Below are 19202 nucleotides of genomic sequence, written 5' to 3'. Positions count from 1 at the left end.
CGGGGCAGGGTGCGGAGCGGGGCTCACCGGGAAGGAGCAGCGGCCCCCGCTCCTGCTGCCGCAGGAGCGAGCCGGCGGGGCGGCGGCGCCGAGGACAGCCCCGCGGCGGGGGCCTCGCGCGTGCGGCGGTGACTGGGGCGGGCTCCTGGGGGCCGCGCGCCGCGCCGCGCGCGGGGGTGGGGCGGTTTCCGCTTCCGGGTCGGCGGTCGGGGCCGGGGGGGCTCGCTGCAGCTGCCGCAGCCGCCATCGCCGCCGCGATGCCGAAAGGAGGTGCGGGACGCGCCGAGACGGGACGCGGAGCGGGGGGAGGAGTGCGGGCCCCTCAGGTCCCGGCAGGAGAGAGGGGGCATGGGGGGAAGCCGCGGCTGTGCAGGCTCGCGGGGGGCGGGCAGGGCCCGTCCTCTCTCTGCGTCGCGGCTGCGGAGCGGCTGAGGGGGCAGACAGGGCTCCTTCCCCGCCCTGGGGTCTGAGGGAGGTCTCGCTGCCCGGCCATGGGGAGCTTGGCGGGAGGAGTCTCCTCATTCTCGGCCGCGAAAGGTTCCGATGGGGCCCTTTTGCCGCACGCGCCCTCCGGCCGTGGGAGGCTTCGAGGGGAGGGTCGGTCTTCTGGAGGGCTTCGTGAGGAGCCTCGCTCCTCATCCGCTCCCCTCCTCCCTGAAGAGATAGCAGATTCTCCACGCTTCTCTCAGACCTGCGGCTCCTATTCTGTGTCCTCCTAGCACGTGCTGTGGGTTCGCAGCAGCCCCAGGGAGTGCCTGAGACGCGGGGTGCTGGGTTCCCCCGTGGGGCCGGGAGCGTGCTGGGCCCCATGCGCTCCCCCCTGGGCTGGGAGATGCAGCCGGTGCTCCCCGTACAGAGTCTGGGGCACATGGGCGTCGTTTACACCGGTTATACTGGGGGAGCACGGGTGGAGTGTGGTGCCTGGAGGCCTTCTTGTCCCCGTGGCTCAATGGGGGCTGGGGCCGGGGCATCGGAGCGGCAGGGCAGGGGGTCCCGAGGGTGGCAGGGGCCAGCACGGGGGGGCATGCAGAGGTGGGCTGCAGTTCAGAGGCTCTGAACGTGGCTCCTTTCATGTGGCCGCGGCAGCTCCGCGTTTGAGTGTTAAGGAGCGGGTACCGACTTGCTGGTGTGATTAAGGAGAAGTAATGAGAGACTGACAGACTGTCAGGGCTGAGCTGGATCCACCCAGAACCTTCTCCAGATGCACCATCTGCATAATTGGCTCTCGTTGCCGAGCGTCTGTGAAACCCCAGTCATACACACCAACGTAAACCAGCCCTCCTCAGTCATCTGCTTTGGAGTTTGCTCCAGTTTATTTCATCAGCGCTTCCCAAGCTGTAGTATCAAATCTCCTTCCCAGTTCAGCATTTTCTTTACTTTGTGTCCGTTTGCAGAATGTCAGTAGACAGGGCTGAAGGATGAAGGCAGGGCACTGTGGTGGGTTGTAACCCTGTCTGCTCTATTTACCTGCCCTGTAACTCATGGTTTCCTGCTCTGTATTTCATTGTGCTGTTCTAAATGTTTGTTTTGAACACTTTCCTTCTTGGAAAAGGTGAGATCTTTGCTCACCTGACCCCCAGTGAGTGGGAGTTACTGTTATTGTCAGCAGCAGCAGAGTGGATTTTCTCTCACACTATTTGATATAAAACAGGGGCAGAGGTTAAGCAGCCAGCAGTACATTTTGATAAAGGTTTATTTCTGATTATTTTGTTCATTTCTTTGGATACTTTGATTTAAAACAGAAGTGATCCTGCAATATCCTTCCATTCACTTGGTTTAAATTCCTTAATTACGCTGATTAAAGCTGCAGAGAAACATATTTGAGGATGGCTGCTGTGGGCACCAGTGCTCTGTACTGCAGGGGGAATCTGCAGGTGATTCTATTTTAAAAGTGCTTCACAAAGGAGAGGAAGAATCAGTACCTTGGTTTTCCAGCCAGGGAAGCTGAGGCAGGGAGCTGAGGTGGGCAGTGCAGCGTGGTGTGGTGGGCCAGTGGCAGGGCCAGCACTCTGCCCGTGTGAGGTGCAGTTAGGTTTCCCTGCGAGGAGCAGAGCCTTGGCCCTGCCTCGTGCTGAGCTCCTCACACACAGTCCCTTCAGCTGCTCCCCTCAGAGAGTCCTGACTCCTCTGCACAAGCTCAGCTATCAGTGAGACTGATCCACTCTTCCTTTTGCTTCTTTCTCAGCATTTAATGTAAGATAATTCCTGTTGATTTGCTTTCCTGTCCCTATTACTGTTGTTTATTTGCAATCCTGAGGCTTTTCTGTTAGTCAGTTGTGAGCTCAGCTGAACAAAGGCTGCCTGCCCTTGGCCAAGCTCACAGCACAGGGATGTTGTGGTTTCTTTAGGTTTTCTTGGTGTTAAGTGTGTTAAAGATAATAATGTTGGTCCATGTGGAGCGATGTCATTCACTGGGCAGTGAGGTAATGTCTCCTGGGCTGGAGCACTCTCCTGCCCAGAGGGGGTCAGCAATGCTACGTGGGATGGTTGGGAACAGATAAACAGCAAACACACATCTCGAGGAGCAGCAAAGCTGTTGATTGTGCTTGTGGTTTGAGTGTCCAGAGCTCAGAGGGGAGAATCTGGTCTCTGCACTTCCCCATTTCACCTGAGACAAACATCTCCAGAGTCTCTGCAAGGCTTCACAGTGGGGTTTGGAGATTGTTTATTCCACAGCTCAGCTTTTACTGAGCTAAAACATGTGAGAGTTTATCTCTGCTGAGGCAGGAGGACTGTCAGAAAACGTTGTAGTGCAGAGGATGTGACCTGAAGGTGCAGTGGTGAGACCTCTTCTGTGTGCTCTAAGCCCTCCCTGCCTCCATAAGGTCTCCAGTCTCAGCAGGTGGAGCAGGAGGGTGAGAGAGACCATGAGGATTCCTGCTCCTTCCCTCGGACATGATGGGCTCCCACAGGAGCCAGGAGCTCCCTTGCCTGTGCTGTTGGCTTGTTGCAGGTCCCACACACCTGCTGTACCTTGTGCTGCTAAGCTCATGCCTAGAGACTGACTCTATTCAACCTGCTTCCCAGCAGCTCTTTGTGCTGTAAGAACACAAAAGGAGTAGTCATTCACAGGAATCATGGAATGACAGGGACCTCTAGAGATCACCCAGCCCAACCTCCTGCTAAAGCAGGTTTCCCTCCGTCAGGGGGCACAGGAATGTGTCCAGGCAGGTTTGGAAACCTCCAGAGCAGGAGACCCCACACCCTGCCTGGGCAGCCTGTGCCAGGGCTCCCTCACCTCAACAGCAAAGAAGTTTTTCCTTGTGTTTAAGTGGAACTTTTTGTGCTCCAGCCTCTTTCCATTAGCCCTTGTCTTGTCACTGGACACTACAGAAAAAAAGTCTCACCCCATCCTCCTGACCCTTTAGGTACTTGTGTTAATGAGGTTCCCACCTCGGTCTTCTCCAGACTAAACAGCCCCAGGTCCCACAGCCTTTCTTCATAAGAAAGATGCTCCAGCCCCCACATCCTCTTGATGGCCCTGCACTGGACTCTCTCCATCACTTCCCTGTCCCTGTTGAGCTGGGGAGCCCAGAACTGGACACAGTTCTCCAGATGAGGCCTCACCATGGCAGAGCAGAACGTGAGGAGAGCCTCCCTCCACCTGCCGGCCACCCTTTTTAATGCCCTCTGGAATGCCATTGGCCTTCTTGGCCATGAGGACACATTGCTGGCTCGTGTTTAGTTTGTCATCAGCCAGAACTCCCTGGTCAGCATTCTTGGCTTCAGCAATTCATTAATCCAGAGAATTGGGAAGGTGAGAGCAGACCTTAGTCCAGCGGTGCAGCCACTGAGTTGACTCCCCTTCTCAGTTCCTACGGCTCAGGTTTTTCCTCAGAGAGCAGTAAAACATGGAGGCTCCTGTTAGTAGTTCTTCAGCTCTCATTACAATTCCCAAAGCTTTTGGCCAATTAGCTGCCTGATTTTCCCTGGCACAGCCTCAGTGTGTGGGGAGGGGTTAAGGAGAGGAACCTGACAGAGAATAGGTTGTGCCCTGGGCTGCTGCAGGAACAGCTGTGATTCCTCCAGGAAGCGGGGAGGGGCTGTGGGACTGAGCCCCTGTTACCAGCCAAGGAAGTGAGCAGAGAGGCCACCAGCGAGCTTGGGCATGGCTGAGCAAGGAAGGCTGGCAGCACTGAGAGCTGAGGGGGCACTGGGGAGCTTGTTGCCCCATAACTGGTGTCCTGGCTGTGCAATGGCTGAGCATCAGGGATCCTGCCTTTGCTCTCTGTGGGACAGCCCTGTGCTTCATTTAGAAAGCTCTGCTGCTCTCAGTTCTGCTGTCTCCAAGAACAGACCAAGGGGACAGAAAGAGCTGCCTCTCTGAGAGTCTTTCGGTGCATCAGTGACCTCAATTCTCTGGACAACTTACCCAAAAACCTTTTTTCACCAAGGCTGGCAAGTCGAACCCATCCTGGTTTTGTTGCTGTTTAGATTCTCTCAGAGGGTCTATTTTGGTTTATCTTCTGCACTGAAAATCCAGAGAGGGTGCTGCAGGAGGAACGGACTTTTCTGGAGGCTTATCGCTAAACCATCAACTTTATTGTTTTTGTACAGGTAGAAAAGGAGGCCACAAAGGCCGAGCCAGACAGTACACGAGTCCTGAAGAGATTGATGCCCAGCTCCAAGCAGAAAAGCAGAAGGCAAAGGTATGTTTTTGCCTGCGTTACGTGCTGTCTGTCATGAGTGGCTTGCACAGCGTGTTTAACGGCAGCCCAGGAGGAATGGCAGCCTGGCCAAGTGTTGTAGGTCATTCTGCCAGGGATCACAATAGGATCTGAGTGTATCCATGTGGGGAGACTGCAAGGTGTGCTCCAGTCTGATTCCTCACAGAAGTGAGGCCAAGTAGACCATCGAGCTCGCGTTTTGAAGGTTAAAGGACAGAGAAGGAGATGAAGCCACAGCTCGCAGTGTCTTTTCCCTCCCTTATTTCATCACCACTCAGGTCTCCAGCATCAGCTCTTTTGTTTTAATGCATGCTCTGCAGGTTGGCTGTGGAGAAAAGGGCTTCACATCTTCATCTCTTACTGTATATTGAAATCATGCTATTTGCCCTCTTTCTCTTTAAAAGACCCAACTCCTTTGACTTCTTCCTGTACACACGATTTTCTTGTTTGCCTCTGGCTCGTAGGGAGAGATAACAGTTTTCTGGCACAGGTCCCTTTGTGAGCATTTCTCCGTGCCCCAGCACAGCATTGTGACAGCTGCCTTCTCTTCCCTAGCTGCCCAGCCTCTCTTACCACAGGCACTGCTCCCTTGTGCAGCACTTGCCCTGTTGCATTCCCGGGTCGTTGTGGCACACGCTGCCATTTTCCCATCGCTTTCTGAAAGTGCTGCCTGAGCCCAACACACTATTCCAGCTGAAGCCTCACAGCCCTGACTGCAGGAGGATAATCATACCCCATACAGCAAATACTGATCAACACTTCCTGGAAGGAGATTCCTCCCTCAAGCAGTTATAAGCCATCTCCTTGACTCCTCTTTGAAGTTTGACCAGCTGTGGCTCAAGATGACTGTGTGGTTTCCTGCTTAGCCACACGTTCTGACTTTGTCTTGGATCTTCTGATTCCACCTTCTGTGTTCCATGCCATCTTTCCAAATTCTGAAACCATTTCTGTGTCTGATCCTGTTTTCCAGAATGATTCCAGCTCCTCCTCCCAGTGTGCTGTCATTCACACACTTTCTGAGTGTTCTCTGCTTCCAAGCTGTTAATAAAAATACCGACTGCAACTGGAACAGAACAAGCAGGATGCCACTTGAAACCCCTGTCTTCTTTCAAAGCAAACCAGAGAGCTGCTCTTGGAGGAGGATTTGTACCTTTTTGTGGTGATCCTTGCCACATAGTGATGCTAACATCTGATGCTATTTTCCTAGGGAAAGCTTAGAAAAGAAGAATTAACACACTCCTCTTACTGCCCGTTGGCAGTCGCTGTGAGTCGCTATTTGCACTGGTAAAGCAAGCTATTCACACCCATGTTGCTCTTCAAATCTTGGCTTTTAAAGACTTACAAATTATTTCCTAGGCTTCTGACTAGTAAGGCAGTAATTTCTTGGTCTGGTTAGTGGTTCAATTACTCCTTCTCTAGGTTTTTATCTAGATCCAGGATGGGATCCAGCTCTGTGCTACATCCGTGAAGTTTCCAGTCCCTGAGATACTGTGCTCTGGAAATCTGGGCTACAATGTCTCCTGGAGATCTTTCATTTTGAGGCAGTAAAGTGCCAGTTTTCTCTTTTACAATCATTTTCCTGGCCTTTTGTGCAGTGAGAATGGCAGAGTTGCTCAGAGCTGATCTCCTGGGGCAGGTGATGCATCTCTGCATTGGGAATGAGCTCGTTTTGTAACAGCCCTTGGTGTGGCGAGGGCCATGGTGGGAACACAAACACTCCCAGAACTCTGTCATCCCTCCAAAATGATCTCACTTAGGAGTCACTGTTGGATTGGGGATTTTTATTGACATACAATTCCTCTAAATTCCTGTGATTTTATAGGAAGAAGAAGAGCAAGAGGAAGGAGGTGAAGGAGCAACAGGGGACCCCAAAAAGGAGAAGAAGTCTTTAGATTCAGATGAGAGTGACGAAGATGATGAGGACTATCAGGTACTGTCATTCTCAGGGCACTTCATGCATTTGCAACAGCCAGGTTCATGGGGCAGGAGAGATGCACACTCTCCACTCTGTGTTCTCTTTGATATCTATCTGGAATAAATTTTTAATGGAAGAACTATTTTTAGGACCCCCAAAATCCTTACTTGACAGCATTTTGTCCTCAGAATGAAAACTTGTGCATTTTCATAAGTGAAATAGAAAGGCAAGATGACTTTTTAAGAAAGGTAAAGATGCCTGGGGCTGTACATTTTGGTTTATAAATGGTTTTGCTGTCTGGTAGTAAAAACCTCTTGAATTCTGCTTTTGGGGCGTGTTGCAATGATTTGATGAGCTCTGATACAACACAATGTTGGGTGTGAGAGTGCTCAGTAACCTTCCTCTTGTTCTTGAACCTTAGCAAAAGCGCAAAGGAGTGGAAGGGTTGATAGACATAGAGAATCCCAACCGTGTCATTCAGACAACCAAAAAAGTCACTCAGCTGGACCTGGATGGGCCCAAGGAGCTGTCCCGGCGGGAGCGGTGAGTCTTTGGGCTGCCTCTGCAGGAGCCACCAGCAAGGATGGTGGCAGAGATGTTTCCCCTCTCTGTCTGGTGGTGTTTCAGGGAAGCCCTTTAGAAACACAGAATCATTATGATTGGAAAAGACCTTTAAGCTCATTGAGTCCAACCCCTCCCCTCACCCTGCCAAGCCCAGCACTAACCCACGTCCCTCAGCACCTCAGGTACGCGGCTTTGCAACGTCTCCAGGGATGGGGACTCCACCACCTCCCTGGGCAGCCTGGGACAGGGTCCAACAACCCTCTCAGGGAAAAAGTTCTTTCTAATCTCCAATCTAAACCTCCCCTGGTACAACTTGAGCCCATTTCCTCATGTCCTGTCATTCATTACTGGAGAGAAGAGATCAACCCCCACCCTTACTACAACTTCCTTTCAGATAGCTGCAGAGAGTGATCATGTCTGCCCTCAGCCTCCTCTTCTCCAAGCTGAACATCCCTAAGCTCCCTCAACTGCTCCTCAACAGGCTTGTTTTCTAGACCCTTCACCAGTGCCTATCTCTGGACACAGTCTCCAGCACCTCCATGTCCTCCTTGTAGAGGCCTAGCACTGAGCACAGTCTCAAGCAGACACTGAAGAGCAGCAAACTCTCAAGCAGGGCTCACTGTGGTTCAATACATCTTAATCCTTACAAACTTGACACAAGTTGCCTGTCCTCTGGGAGTAGCTGTGACCATTCTGGAGCCAGGCTGCTCAGTCAGGTGCACCAAGAGTGAGGTTTGATGCTGTGAAGTGTACGTAGGCTGTTCCTTTCCTGAAGTTTATGTAAAAAAATCAGATGTAACCGAAATCCATGCTCAGAGCTCACACCAGGGTCCCTGTTAATTTGCCCTTGTCACAGGTAGCAGTTCCCCACATGCTGAGCATCACGGGACATTTTTAGCTGAGCAGATGAACAGGATGAGAACCAAAGTATAACACTGTAGTTTTATTTAGCAGTGGAGTGTTTCAGAGTGAAAGATTTCAGCTTGCTTATTTGGGATAGATTGCTTCAGCAGAAGCACAACTTGGAGGGTAAGGCTGGGAAAAACATATGGGGCTCTGCAGTCTGGTGCTAGTTCATTTGACCTCACTGTGTGTTGGTGTCCTTTAGCTAAATGAAGGCAGAAATAATCTCCTTCATCACCCCTCTTCAAACCCTGCAGTAGAAATAAACTGTGCTTGAAAAGTGGTGACAGGGCCCCCCGTTCACTACAGGCAGTCCTTCTGTCTCTGTCCTTGCATCCTTACAAGGCAGAACGCCTACCCCACTCTGCCCAGGCCCACGTGCTTGCTGGGGTGCTCTGGTGACTGGTGTGTTTTTCTCAAACAGAGAGGAAATAGAGAAACAAAAGGCAAAAGAAAGATACATGAAAATGCACCTAGCTGGCAAAACAGAGCAAGCAAAGGCAGACCTCGCCCGACTAGCCATCATTCGGAAGCAAAGGGAAGAAGCTGCCAGAAAGAAAGAAGAAGAAAGAAAAGGTTAGAGAGTAATTTAATCCTATTCTCATACTTCTGTCAGCAATGGCTGTGCTGCCAAGAGGCATGATTTCCACATCACACCTAGTAACCTCTCAGCTCCTGAGCCCACATGGTGTTGCTGTTACAGTTCCTCTCACTGAAACCAGGCTCAGCTGTTTCATTCTTAGGAAGCTCTTCCTTTATAAAGCTCTGGGGCTCCGAACACAGCATGGGGCTGGGGGGAAAAGAGGATTGCCCTTGATAACCGTGCTCTGCTCCAGCATGGAGGTTTAGCAGCTTCCTTGGGCTGGATGTGATTTTTGGATGCTGGGGACCCCGACTGCCCCAGGCATCAGCAGCTCTCCCCCTGCCTGGATGTTCCCTTCAGCTCTGATGGCTGTGAGCCAGCTGTCCAACCAGCAGAGCTGCTCAGTGCCTCCGTTGCCAAAGCTATACCTCAGGGTGCTTTGTGGACACCAAGGACAGAAGGGAAGATGCAAGGGGAGCTGATTCCCTTAAGTCCAGAGGGGATCTACCAGGGATTGTCAGGGAGAGTTGATTTATTGTTTTCCCCTTACGTGCCACTGCTGTGCAATGACAAACCTCTGTTGTTTTTCCTCCCCCAGCAAAAGACGAAGCGGCCATGGCAGGTAAAAGACTGCAGTCACTATCCCTTAACAAGTAAGCACAGGACACACAAGAGGAGGAACCACCAGGGAACTGTGCCTGGTGCCTGCCAGGAGCTCTGTCGTGTTGCATACCACAGGTGCCACGTCGGGTGTACTGCAGCATCGAAGTCACTTCACCTCCAAGAGACACTGACGATGTGTTTGTCCTCATCCTGGCACAGATATCCATTTGGGGTTAGGGGCAGCTGCTGTCTTTGGGGCAGAACTGTGCTGAACAGCAATTCTCTGTAACAGTTTGGAAACCTGAATGGGGTTTTTTTGTTGACTGGTTTTAGGATTAAAAACTTATAGACCGGGGCAGGGCGGGAGGGAGCTGTGTGGGAGGGGAGATGCTTCAAATATTAGATTGCAAGAAACTAGATTGTGGGGTCGAGGTGGGGGGGGTGGCATGGGGTGGGGAACTTTGACTTGCTAGTGAAAGCCCAAAGGATGGTGTATCTGAGGAATCCTTGTGGGCAAACTGCCCATCACACTTTGCTGCAGGGCGTTGCAGTGTGAGCTGGGAGCCTGACTTCATGGACATCTGGAGTGCTGTTCCCAGTTTCATCCCTCCTTTCTTGCAGCCAGTCTCCCCTTTCCCTCCTCTTCATTTTTATTTTGTTTTTCTTCTCCTTGTTAGGGATAGTGCCAGTTTTTAACCACATCATCCTTTGTTTAAAGGAAAGAAACCCACAACATTAATTGTATCAGAACCAGGTGGAAAAAAAATACCCCAAACTTGATAAAGTTTGAAAACCAACAACAGCAGAACTTGTATATTTGGCTGATTAAAATGTAAGTTATCATAACTGTCCTGGGCTGTGTGTGTGTGTGAATGAGCACAAGTGTGCAGGCTGGTGCTTTGATGTTTGTAGTGTGAGGTTTAGCTCCAGCCTCTGGAGCTCCATCAGCAGATGCAGCCTGAAGGTAAAAAGCTTTTCCTGCACTCTCTAATGGACATTGCACACAATCTGGTTACCACAGCGGAGAAAACAATGACCCTTAGGCTGCTGTCTGACCTAGTCACACTGTATCAGAGGCCAATCCCCAAGGTGTCTCCCCTGTCAGCATGAGCTGGGGTCACTGTGGAGCTTGGCTGACACCAGCACTGCCCAAAGGCTGAGGAGGTTTGGCCCTGGAGCTGAGATGTGAGTGCTTGGGAGTGACTAGCAGGGGTGATAAACGTGGTGTGTTCTGTGTGCTCCTGGCTGTGCCTAGGGGCAGGGACTTGGGTGTGAGGGGCTGTCAGAGAGCTTTGCTGTCAGCTGCCTGCTCAGAGTGTGGTAGGAGCTTGCTGTCCTCATTTGGGAGTTCAAGTGCAGACCTGAGCCCTAGGGCTGGGTGCCCCCCAGCTTTTGCTTTTTTTGTCCTGAGGCATGATTTGAGATGAGGAAATAATGGGGCTACACAAGGTGTCAGGAGATGTGCCCTTGCTGTCAGCTCCAAAGGGAAGGGAAGGGAAGCACTGGTGTGGTGGGGACAGACGGATGGTTTGGGTGGTCCTTGGGGCCAGGGGATGGGAGGCTGTGAGTGGGTGCCTGGGGTGGAGCAGAGCAGGAGCCCCAGATGGGGGAAAAGCCATGAGGCCCATTCACATGGGGTGCACACACAGAAATGGGTGGAAAAACCCTTTCTCAGTAGAATACACCTCTCACAAGTTAGTGTCTGGACCAGAAGCCAAGCGTCACTGTCCCTGTGCCAGCCCCTCCCGGGCAGTGCTCGGTGTCAGGGCTGCTTTGGGGGGCTCAACCTGAGGGCTGATCCCAGGAGCAGTAACCCCATAGCACTGCACAGGTTCCTTTCCTTCTGGTGACAAATGCAGGAGTTTCCCTGCAGGGACAGCCAGTTTGTCACGTGGCAGCACTGCAGGAGAGACTGGGCATCTTGCCTGCCCCAGTGCTGGTGGTTCTGCCTTTGCCAAAGCCATTACCAACCCTTTCATCATGGTTTCATACCCCCTATGAAGTGTGTGACCCTGCCTATTGTTTGCCACACGGAATTAAACCCTGCTCTGAAACAGAGAGACATACCCACTCTTGCAGCTGCTGCAGAGGCTCCTCAGCACTCCAAGGAGCAGCTTTGTCCTCCCAACTGGGAGCTGGGGCTGCTCGTGCCCCGGGTGAGAGATGAGGAAGGTGGAAGTTGGGGGTGATCTGATCAAAATTGCCTGGTAGCCCACAATAAGGGGCTGGAAAGGGGCAGAATTAGTTCATCAGCCTGAGGGCTCCGGGCTGGCTCCTGGGGTGTGAAATTAAACAGCAGCGGGAACTTGGCCAGTGTCCAGGAGGAGCTGAGTGCTGGGAGCAACGTGGCAAACCTGCGCTGCCCCTGCCCTCCTCCCCCTGCCTCTTCTCCAGTGTCAACCCAGACACCCTGACACTCCTAGTCCCCACAGTCCTGCTTCATCTCAGAGCTGTCAGCAGAAAGGCCGTGAACACGGGTGGTGAGCTGTGGCACAGCTGCTGTGACGTCCCCTCGCCCCACACGCCTTTGTGTTGAGCTGGGGGGCGCTTTAAGAAGCCAAAATAACCCCCCAAACTGGATTTATACAGGAAAATCCTTACTTCATTTTTTATTGTTGAAGCTATGTATGACCAGCACTGGGTGGGATGGTAACAAAAATAGAACAGAACGCTTGGTTTCTTCCTGTGAGAGCAGCCGCCGGGGCTGGGTGGCAGCCGGGGAAGCGCCGGTGGCATCGCGGCCGGCTCGTGTGGCACAGGGGGAGCGGCAGGCGCGGCAAAGCAGGGGCGGGCTGGCAGCACGGCTCCTTCACTTGATCCTGAGATCCTTCAGCGCTGACTCCAGGCTCTAAAATGAAACAGGACGTTGTTCGTGGTCAACTGTTTGCTTTCCACGGTGAGCTGGAGGTGGTTGGGGGATTGGAGGGGGCACAGCTTGGGGAGGAAGCTGTTGCCTGGCGTGCCAAGCCCTCCCTGTATGGAGGAGAACCCAACTCCAGCTCATTTGGGCTCATTTTTCAAGCCATATGGGCAAAGCCAGTATAAGGTGCTGGGTCCCTGCAGAGGCCCCCCCTCTGATGTGATGTGTGAAAGTGCCACCCGGGGGCGTCCCCACCCCAGCCCTGGGCAGAAGGAGATTCCACCCAGGATCACTGGGGGCCCCCGATGGGTAGGATGGGTCCCACCACCACAGCAACAAGTGGCAGGGTAAGGGGTTGCAATTAGAGTTGTGACTAATGAGGATTCAATGCTGGATGCTCCAAAGCTGGGGGGACCGCGGGGCTGCCTTACCTTGACGTCCCAGATGCTCATGCCCCCGTCCATCCCCGTGGTGCAGAACTGAGAGCAGTTGGCCTTCCCTCCCACCAGCACTGAGATCTGGCTGTAGGGCACAAAGGGGCACCAGGGAGTCACCCCTAGGGCCCTGCCGAGCCCATGGGGCTGCCTGGGGGTAGGGCTGGATCCCTCCATCTCCCCCATCTGTGTGTCAGGATGCTCAGGGACATCCAGGGAAGCTCCAGGGTTGTCTCAAGTCCTGGGGATAGACCTCTTCATCTCCCCCAACCACGTGCCCAGGGATGCTCATGGATACCCAGGGATGCTCAGGGACATACAGGGATGCTTGAGAGCAGTCCCAGGGCTGGATCCTCCATCTCCCTCACCTACATGTCCAGGGGTCCTTATGGATACCCAGAGATGCTCAGGTATGCCCAGGGATGTTCCAGGGCTGTCCTAGCTCCCAGTGTTAGATCCTTCCATCTCTCACATCCACTTGCCCAGGGATGCTCAGGGATACCCAGGGGTGCTCTGGGGATGCTCCAGGGCTGTCCCAGCTCCTGGGCCATACAACAACAGAGCCAGGGGATGCTTGGGAGCCAGCACCACTAAGCAGCCCCGGGGTGACCCTGCTGAGGTGCCCTTCCACCCCCTCGCCCCCGCAGCCCGTGCCTGATGCTGTTCTTGTGCAGGGTGTCCAGCGTGGCGTTGGCAGTGTCTGAGCTCGCTTTCTTGTCCAGGTTCTGGAAGCGCTCGCGGGCGGTGAGGCCACGCTGGGAGCTCTGCTTGGGGACATCCAGCTTCCCCCCGAAGGTCAGCGTGCCCTGGCCCTCCTCATAGGTGAACAGCATCGGGTAGCAGTCGTGGCCCTGGGGCAGCAGACACTCAGGCCCTGCTCAGCACCCTCCCGCTGGCTCCCAGTGCTCAGCCCGCCTCACGCCCCCAGCCCGCACTCACCGCAGCAACCAGGCTGTTCTCAGTGATGAAGGTGACAGCCAGGAGGGGCAATGTCTCGGTGCACAGGGAGGCAACACTACGAGGGTGAGACAGCAGTGAGCTGAGCTCCAGCACTGAGACTGGCACAGCTCATCACATGATGAAAGCCACACGTCAAGGAGAGGACGCGCCGCCTCCTCCAGCCATGTCTGCTTGGCCCTACCCAAATCTGGGCAGGTTTTGGGATCAACCTCCCACCACCACCCCCAGCACAGCCGTCCCCACTCTCCCCCAGCCCCCTCTTCTCCCCATCCCTCCTTACGCCATCTTCTTGTTGGCGTCGGCGAGGCAGAGGGTGCTGTCGTGGCTCACCCAGGCCACGCGGGTGCCGCTGGCCGAGAAGCAGATGCTGTGCACCCACCCGCAGCTGCTGCTCGATTCAAACATCAGCTCCCCAAAGGGCATCTTGGAGCCCCACGGCGTGGGGCTGGGACGCTCCTCCACCTCCTTGATGTAGGCTGAGAAGATCCTGGGGTGGGGAGTGGAGAGTCTTGTCATCTGTCCCTGGACACAGCACACAGGCTGTCTCCATCCCTGCATCCTGCCTGTGCTGTTTCTTTGCCAGACCCTGTGGGGTGTCTTTCTGCCTCCCATGCCCCACTGGCTGTTGGTTCCCAGGGCATCTCCCAACCCTCCCTGCATCTCCCCTGTACCCCATCCCTGGCTCCCAGCAGCATCCAGAGGGGTGAAGCCTGTCTCACTGGTGAGCCAAAGCACTGGGCTGCCTCATACACCTCTGTGCTGTGTCAGGGTGGGACCCCAACCCCTCCTTGGGAGGTCCCCAACCTCAGACCCCTGGTTGTCCATCCTCCCTGCTCCTCACCGGCACTTGAAGTCACAGGAGCCGGCGGCCAGGAGGACATTGTTGGGGTGCCAGTCCAGGCTGAGCACTGTCGAGCGGATGGGCTTCTTGATGTGCTTGCAGACCCACCTGAGAGGGGAGCGATTGGTGTCAGTGGGAGGGCAACACCAGCCCCAGGAACCCCCCTGGGCTTTTAGGGGGCTGCCTGAGGGTGGTCAGGGTTCCAAGTCCCAGGAGCCACCCTAGGCCTCCATCCTTCAGTAACACCTCAGGCGTGAGTCCCTCCCTCCCTCCATCCCCCCAGGGACAGACCCAGCCATGCCGTGGCAGGGCCTCACCAGTCATTCTCCTGCTCGAAGTAGCAGATGGAGATGAGCCGGGAGCCGCTGCCCACAGCGAACTTGTTCTCCTTGGGGGACCACTTGACACAGCGCGCAGCGCGGTTGATCCGCAGGATCACCAGGGTGGGTTTCCAGACGTTGCCCTTCAGGGTCCAGACGTAGGCGTTGCGGTCAGTCCCGCACGTCACCAGGCGGTTGCTCTCGGGGGCCCAGTCGATGCCTGCAAGGCAGAGTGGGGAGATGGTGGCCCAGGGAGTTGTGGGGATGGGAATGAGCCACTCGTGGCTGGAGGCAATTTGAGGGCAGAGCTGTCCTGGGAGGTTTCTGCTCCCAAGTCATTCTTTACCCTACTCCCACATTCATCCCAAATCATCTCACCCCATTCCTTCCCCTCCTTCCCATCTCAAACCATTCCCATCCCAACCCATACCATCCATCCAGTTATCTCATCCTACCTCATCTCCTCCCATCCCTCCAACCTCATCTAATTCCATGCCAACCTATTTTACTCCATCTCTTTCATGTGTCCTTCCCATCCACCCATCCATCCATCCATCCACCCATCTATTCCACTTAACCCAGCCTCACCCCATCCCATCCCATCCCACCTCATCCCTCTTCATCTTTCCTATCCATTCATCCCACTCAACCCAATCTCACCCCATCCCATCCCCTCCTCATCTCTCCCATCCCATCCATCCCACTCCCAGTGCCTTCTGATCAGAGCCAGGAGCAGTAGACACAACCTGCTCCCTCTCCTCTCCCCGCTGCACAACTGCCATCCTGCAGCTGCCAGTGCCACCAAGCGGAGTTGGGACCAGCTTTGGGGCAGGGCCACTCGTCATTTGTGTCCCTGACCCCTGCATCAACCAGGACTCACCTGTCACCTGCCCATTGTGCTCCTTCAGCTCGTGGACTTTGTTCCACTTGGCCCCATCCTTGCGGTAGATGTGGACCTCGTGGTTGTTGGGGCAGAGGGCGATCTCTGTGGGACGAGAGCAGCCAGGGCAGAGCCCTCCCGTGGGGCAGGGGCTCTGTGGGGCAGCGACCTGCCCTGCTTCTGCTCCTGGCTCAGCAGGGCACAGTGGGACATCTGCATGGTGGGATCCCACCAATCCCCACACCCCGTGCTACCTCAAAGCTGGTTCTGCTCCTGCAAACTGTCCCTATGGGTGGGGAAGGAAGAACCTCACCCAGACCCAACAGCCCAACGCTCTCCCTTCCCCAGCACGTGGTCCCATGGGGCTGGTGGGGTGGGATGCGATGGGATGGGGCAGGATGTGATGGGATGGTGCTAAAGGATGGGATGTGACAAGACAGGGTGGCTGCAGGGGCTCAGCTCCCAGCCAGCCCCGTCTTGCCCTGCCTGCCCGGCAGGATGGCTGCAGCAGAGAAAGCCCTTTTTGTTCTCTCCCACATCCCCTGCGCCGCGGCCGGGAAATGCCATCGGTCATGAATCACTTGGCTCTCCCTCTCCCTCTCCTCTCCTCTCCTCATCCCTCCCCATGCTGCCTGCTGCAGTGCCTCAAGGGCCAGACGCTGTGCTGGTACCTCCTGCCTCAGGCTCTGTCCTGGGCTCTGCCCTGGCAGTGGGACAAGAGGGAGGCCCAAAACCTGCCTGTGGTAGGACCCGCTGCCTAAACCCATCTCTGCCCTATCCCAGGGAGCATTACCCTCTGGGGGGCTGTGCAGCCGGGGCGGTTGGAGCTTTGAGACATCCCTGTGCATTTGGGGGTGGGGTGCCCCAGCCATACTTACGGGTCCGGTCCTTGTTCCAGGCATGGCAGCTGATGGGCTCCAGCAGGAAGCTGTGGTAGGCCATGGCTGGTGAGCTGGGGACAGGGCGAGACCCCCACAGCCATCAGGAGATGCTGCTCTGGCCACAGGGACAAGCGCCCAGCAGCAGTCCTGGCCCCCAGCTTCACTGAGAGCTCCCTCTCGCCAGGATCAGCCCCAGTTCAAGCCCACTTCCTCCTCCGTCTCTGGGGAAGGGATTTCCCTGAGGATTTCCAAGCTCAGAGGCTGCCCAAGCTGGGGAGGGCACAAGGGATGTGGAGCTGGAGGAGATATTCCCCATGGTACTGCCCCATGGCAACTGTGTCCCATAGCTGGGTTCCACATGGGTGTCCCACGGCCAGATGGGAAGGAAAGACCACTTCCAGGGACTTCCAAACTGCACCATCATCCTGCCCCTGATGGCTGGGCGTTGGTGGTAAGGAGCCATCCAGGCACATGGGGACCCCAGTACTAGCACCACTAGCCTCACACTTCCTGGGGGTCCTGCCATGAACAGCACCTTCTCCTGCCAGCCCTGTGGGGCCAGATCTGCTTGCACCTTCCTCACCTCTCATTTAGGAAGAGCCAAAGCCCCTTGGAGGCACCCCCATCCCATCCCATCCCATCCCATCCCATCCCATCCCATCCCATCCCATCCCACCCCATGTGCTCAGCCCTGACAAGCCAGTGACTAATCCCTTCCCTTGGCCGAGCTCCCACCGGCTGCTCCGGTGTCACGGGAAGGAGCAGCTTCCCACAAGCCCCCTCCGGGCGCTGCGGGCTGGGAAGGGCCTGGAGCAGCGGCGAGGCCCTGCAAGGATGGAGGGAAACACCTCGCCAGGGTGTGACAGCCAGGGATTACTCACAGCTTGCCTCTTGGCTATTTTGGGAACTCCCTGAACGCTGCCCGTTTTCTTTGGCAGCTCAAAACGGTACAGGGGAAGGAAAAAAAGTCCCTCCCTGCAAACCTCTTTCCCTGGGTTGGTGAAAAGAAAATCTGTGGAGCTCCATCACCTGCCTTTTGCCTGTGGAGAAATCCCAGTGCCGATGCACAGCCCAGCCCCTGCTGTCACATGCCCCATGGCCGAGTCCATCCCCTTTGGCCAAGGACAAAGTTAGGGTGAGCAGGGAGCTGCCCAAACCCGTCCCCACCGGGGTTAAGCATGGGGTGACCCACAGGAGGCTACGAAGCTGTTGCCACCACGTGCCTCTGCCCTGAGCCCTTCGGCCGGAGCAGCACTGCGAGCGCCAAACCAAACCCCCAGCAAGCAAGGACGCTGCTGGTGGCGTTGCAAAAGAACAGGAGCACAAAAGCGTCTGAAATGTGGACCTGGTTGAAATGGGGACCTGGCTGAAGCAGCTCCTGGGGTGGCGGGATGCAGGCAGGGTGTGCCGCAGCGCTTTGCGGCTTCAGCGTTTGCTAAGAACACAGTGAAGCCGTTTTGTTTTTCAGGTGGTTGGGATGCTCAGAGGCCTGGACCCTCCTCCCCGGATGTCTTGCTGTTCACCCGTTGAACGGCAGCCCCGAAGGGACGGGCTCAGCCCTCGCTCCGGGGAGCAGAAGCCATCCTCCGGTGCTGCGGTGAGGAGTGAGGGCTGCTCAGCCGCTGGAGCTCCGATCGCTCCCTGCAGCTGTTTACGTCTCATTTCCCCCGCAGCCGGTTTACCACCAGCTCCCTGCTAACGCCCTGTGACCCACAGGGAGCTCAGCAGCCCATTTGCCAGCAGAGAAGAGCATCAGAGGAGCTGTGGCTATACCCCTGCTCAACACAGAGCCTCTTGTGGGAGGAAAATGGGCAGACAGGGCGGGATTGGGACCCGTTATCTCCCCGGCCAGCCCCAAGGCACCGAGCAGTTCGGAAACATCCTTGGAGGAGATAACCAAACCTTGGCAGGAGCCGAGCACTGGGGGCTCCTCCCGGCCCCAGGGAGGAAGCTGTACACTAGAGAGGGTGTTTCAGTTCTGCTGAGCCTGGCGGGAGGTGGATCTGCAGCCACTCTGCAGGGACATGGTGAGGGTCCTGCCTGGAGCCCCCATGAAGCTGTCCCCAGCCACCGTGTTGGCCTGGTCCTCCTGCACTGCCATACCCAAAGCACCGGCCCCTGGGAGCCCCTCTACACCCAGCAGCAGTTGCAGAGTGTCACACTCCTGTTCTCCTGACAGCCAGGTTGGAGACACCCATCCTCTGCTCCCAAAGTTGGTGTGGGGTACCTCAGGGGCTAGCCTGGCCCTGGGGGGACATCACAGCCCCGGGGCAAATGGAGGGCAGCTCTGACCCCCCTCTTCCTCATGCTGGGCAAAGCCTGAGGCAGTCGATACCCGAGGAGGAGGGGGGGGCAAATTACAGGCAGCTCCAGTTCTGCCAGCACCAACCCCCACAGGATCCAACACCCCCCAGCTGCCAGACCCCCAGCAAGAAAATCAAACTCAAACTTGCTGCCAAAGCTGGGGGAAAAAAAGCCCCAAAACACAGCGACAACAAAACCCGTGAGCAGCGAGTGAGGCACTGCCTGCACCCCTCAGACCCCCAGAGCAGCTCCGGCTGGGGGGTCCCCACCTCCCCTCGAGGGAGAGGCGATGGCCACAGCCCCCACGGGACAGCCCCAGCTCTACACCCGCGTGGCAGAGCTGCCCTCCCGCTCCTTACCTTGCTGAGCAGCGCGGGCGAGGGCGGGCAGGGCTAGTTCATGGACTCTGGGCAGTCGACACGAACGGCAGCCCGCAGCGAGCGGTGGGAGCTGCTGGCTGCCCCGCCGAGGCAGCCCGACTTCCCTT

General features: G+C 55.8%; 2 protein-coding genes across 2 annotated transcripts; one reads left to right on the top strand and one right to left on the bottom strand.

Annotated features, from left to right (window-relative positions):
• Positions 1 to 164: 164 nt before the first annotated feature.
• Positions 165 to 10081, top strand: PDAP1 (PDGFA associated protein 1). Its single transcript, XM_061994348.1, has 6 exons — positions 165 to 270; positions 4558 to 4649; positions 6490 to 6597; positions 7004 to 7125; positions 8474 to 8625; positions 9231 to 10081. Exons 1-6 carry the CDS (start codon positions 258 to 260, stop codon positions 9287 to 9289), a joined length of 546 nt encoding a protein of 181 aa, XP_061850332.1. The 5' UTR covers positions 165 to 257; the 3' UTR covers positions 9290 to 10081.
• A 1734-nt stretch (positions 10082 to 11815) lies between these two features.
• ARPC1B (actin related protein 2/3 complex subunit 1B) lies at positions 11816 to 19202 on the bottom strand. Its single transcript, XM_061993474.1, has 10 exons — positions 19075 to 19202; positions 16409 to 16482; positions 15531 to 15635; positions 14648 to 14870; positions 14331 to 14438; positions 13770 to 13976; positions 13469 to 13544; positions 13184 to 13380; positions 12527 to 12617; positions 11816 to 12083 (listed from the first exon to the last, which is right to left on the bottom strand). Exons 2-10 carry the CDS (start codon positions 16470 to 16472, stop codon positions 12045 to 12047), a joined length of 1110 nt encoding a protein of 369 aa, XP_061849458.1. The 5' UTR covers positions 16473 to 16482; positions 19075 to 19202; the 3' UTR covers positions 11816 to 12044.

The sequence above is a fragment of the Colius striatus genome, chromosome 3 (genome assembly GCF_028858725.1).
Source record: "Colius striatus isolate bColStr4 chromosome 3, bColStr4.1.hap1, whole genome shotgun sequence".
NCBI lineage: Eukaryota > Metazoa > Chordata > Aves > Coliiformes > Coliidae > Colius > Colius striatus.
This window is presented reverse-complemented; position numbering and strand designations above follow the sequence as displayed.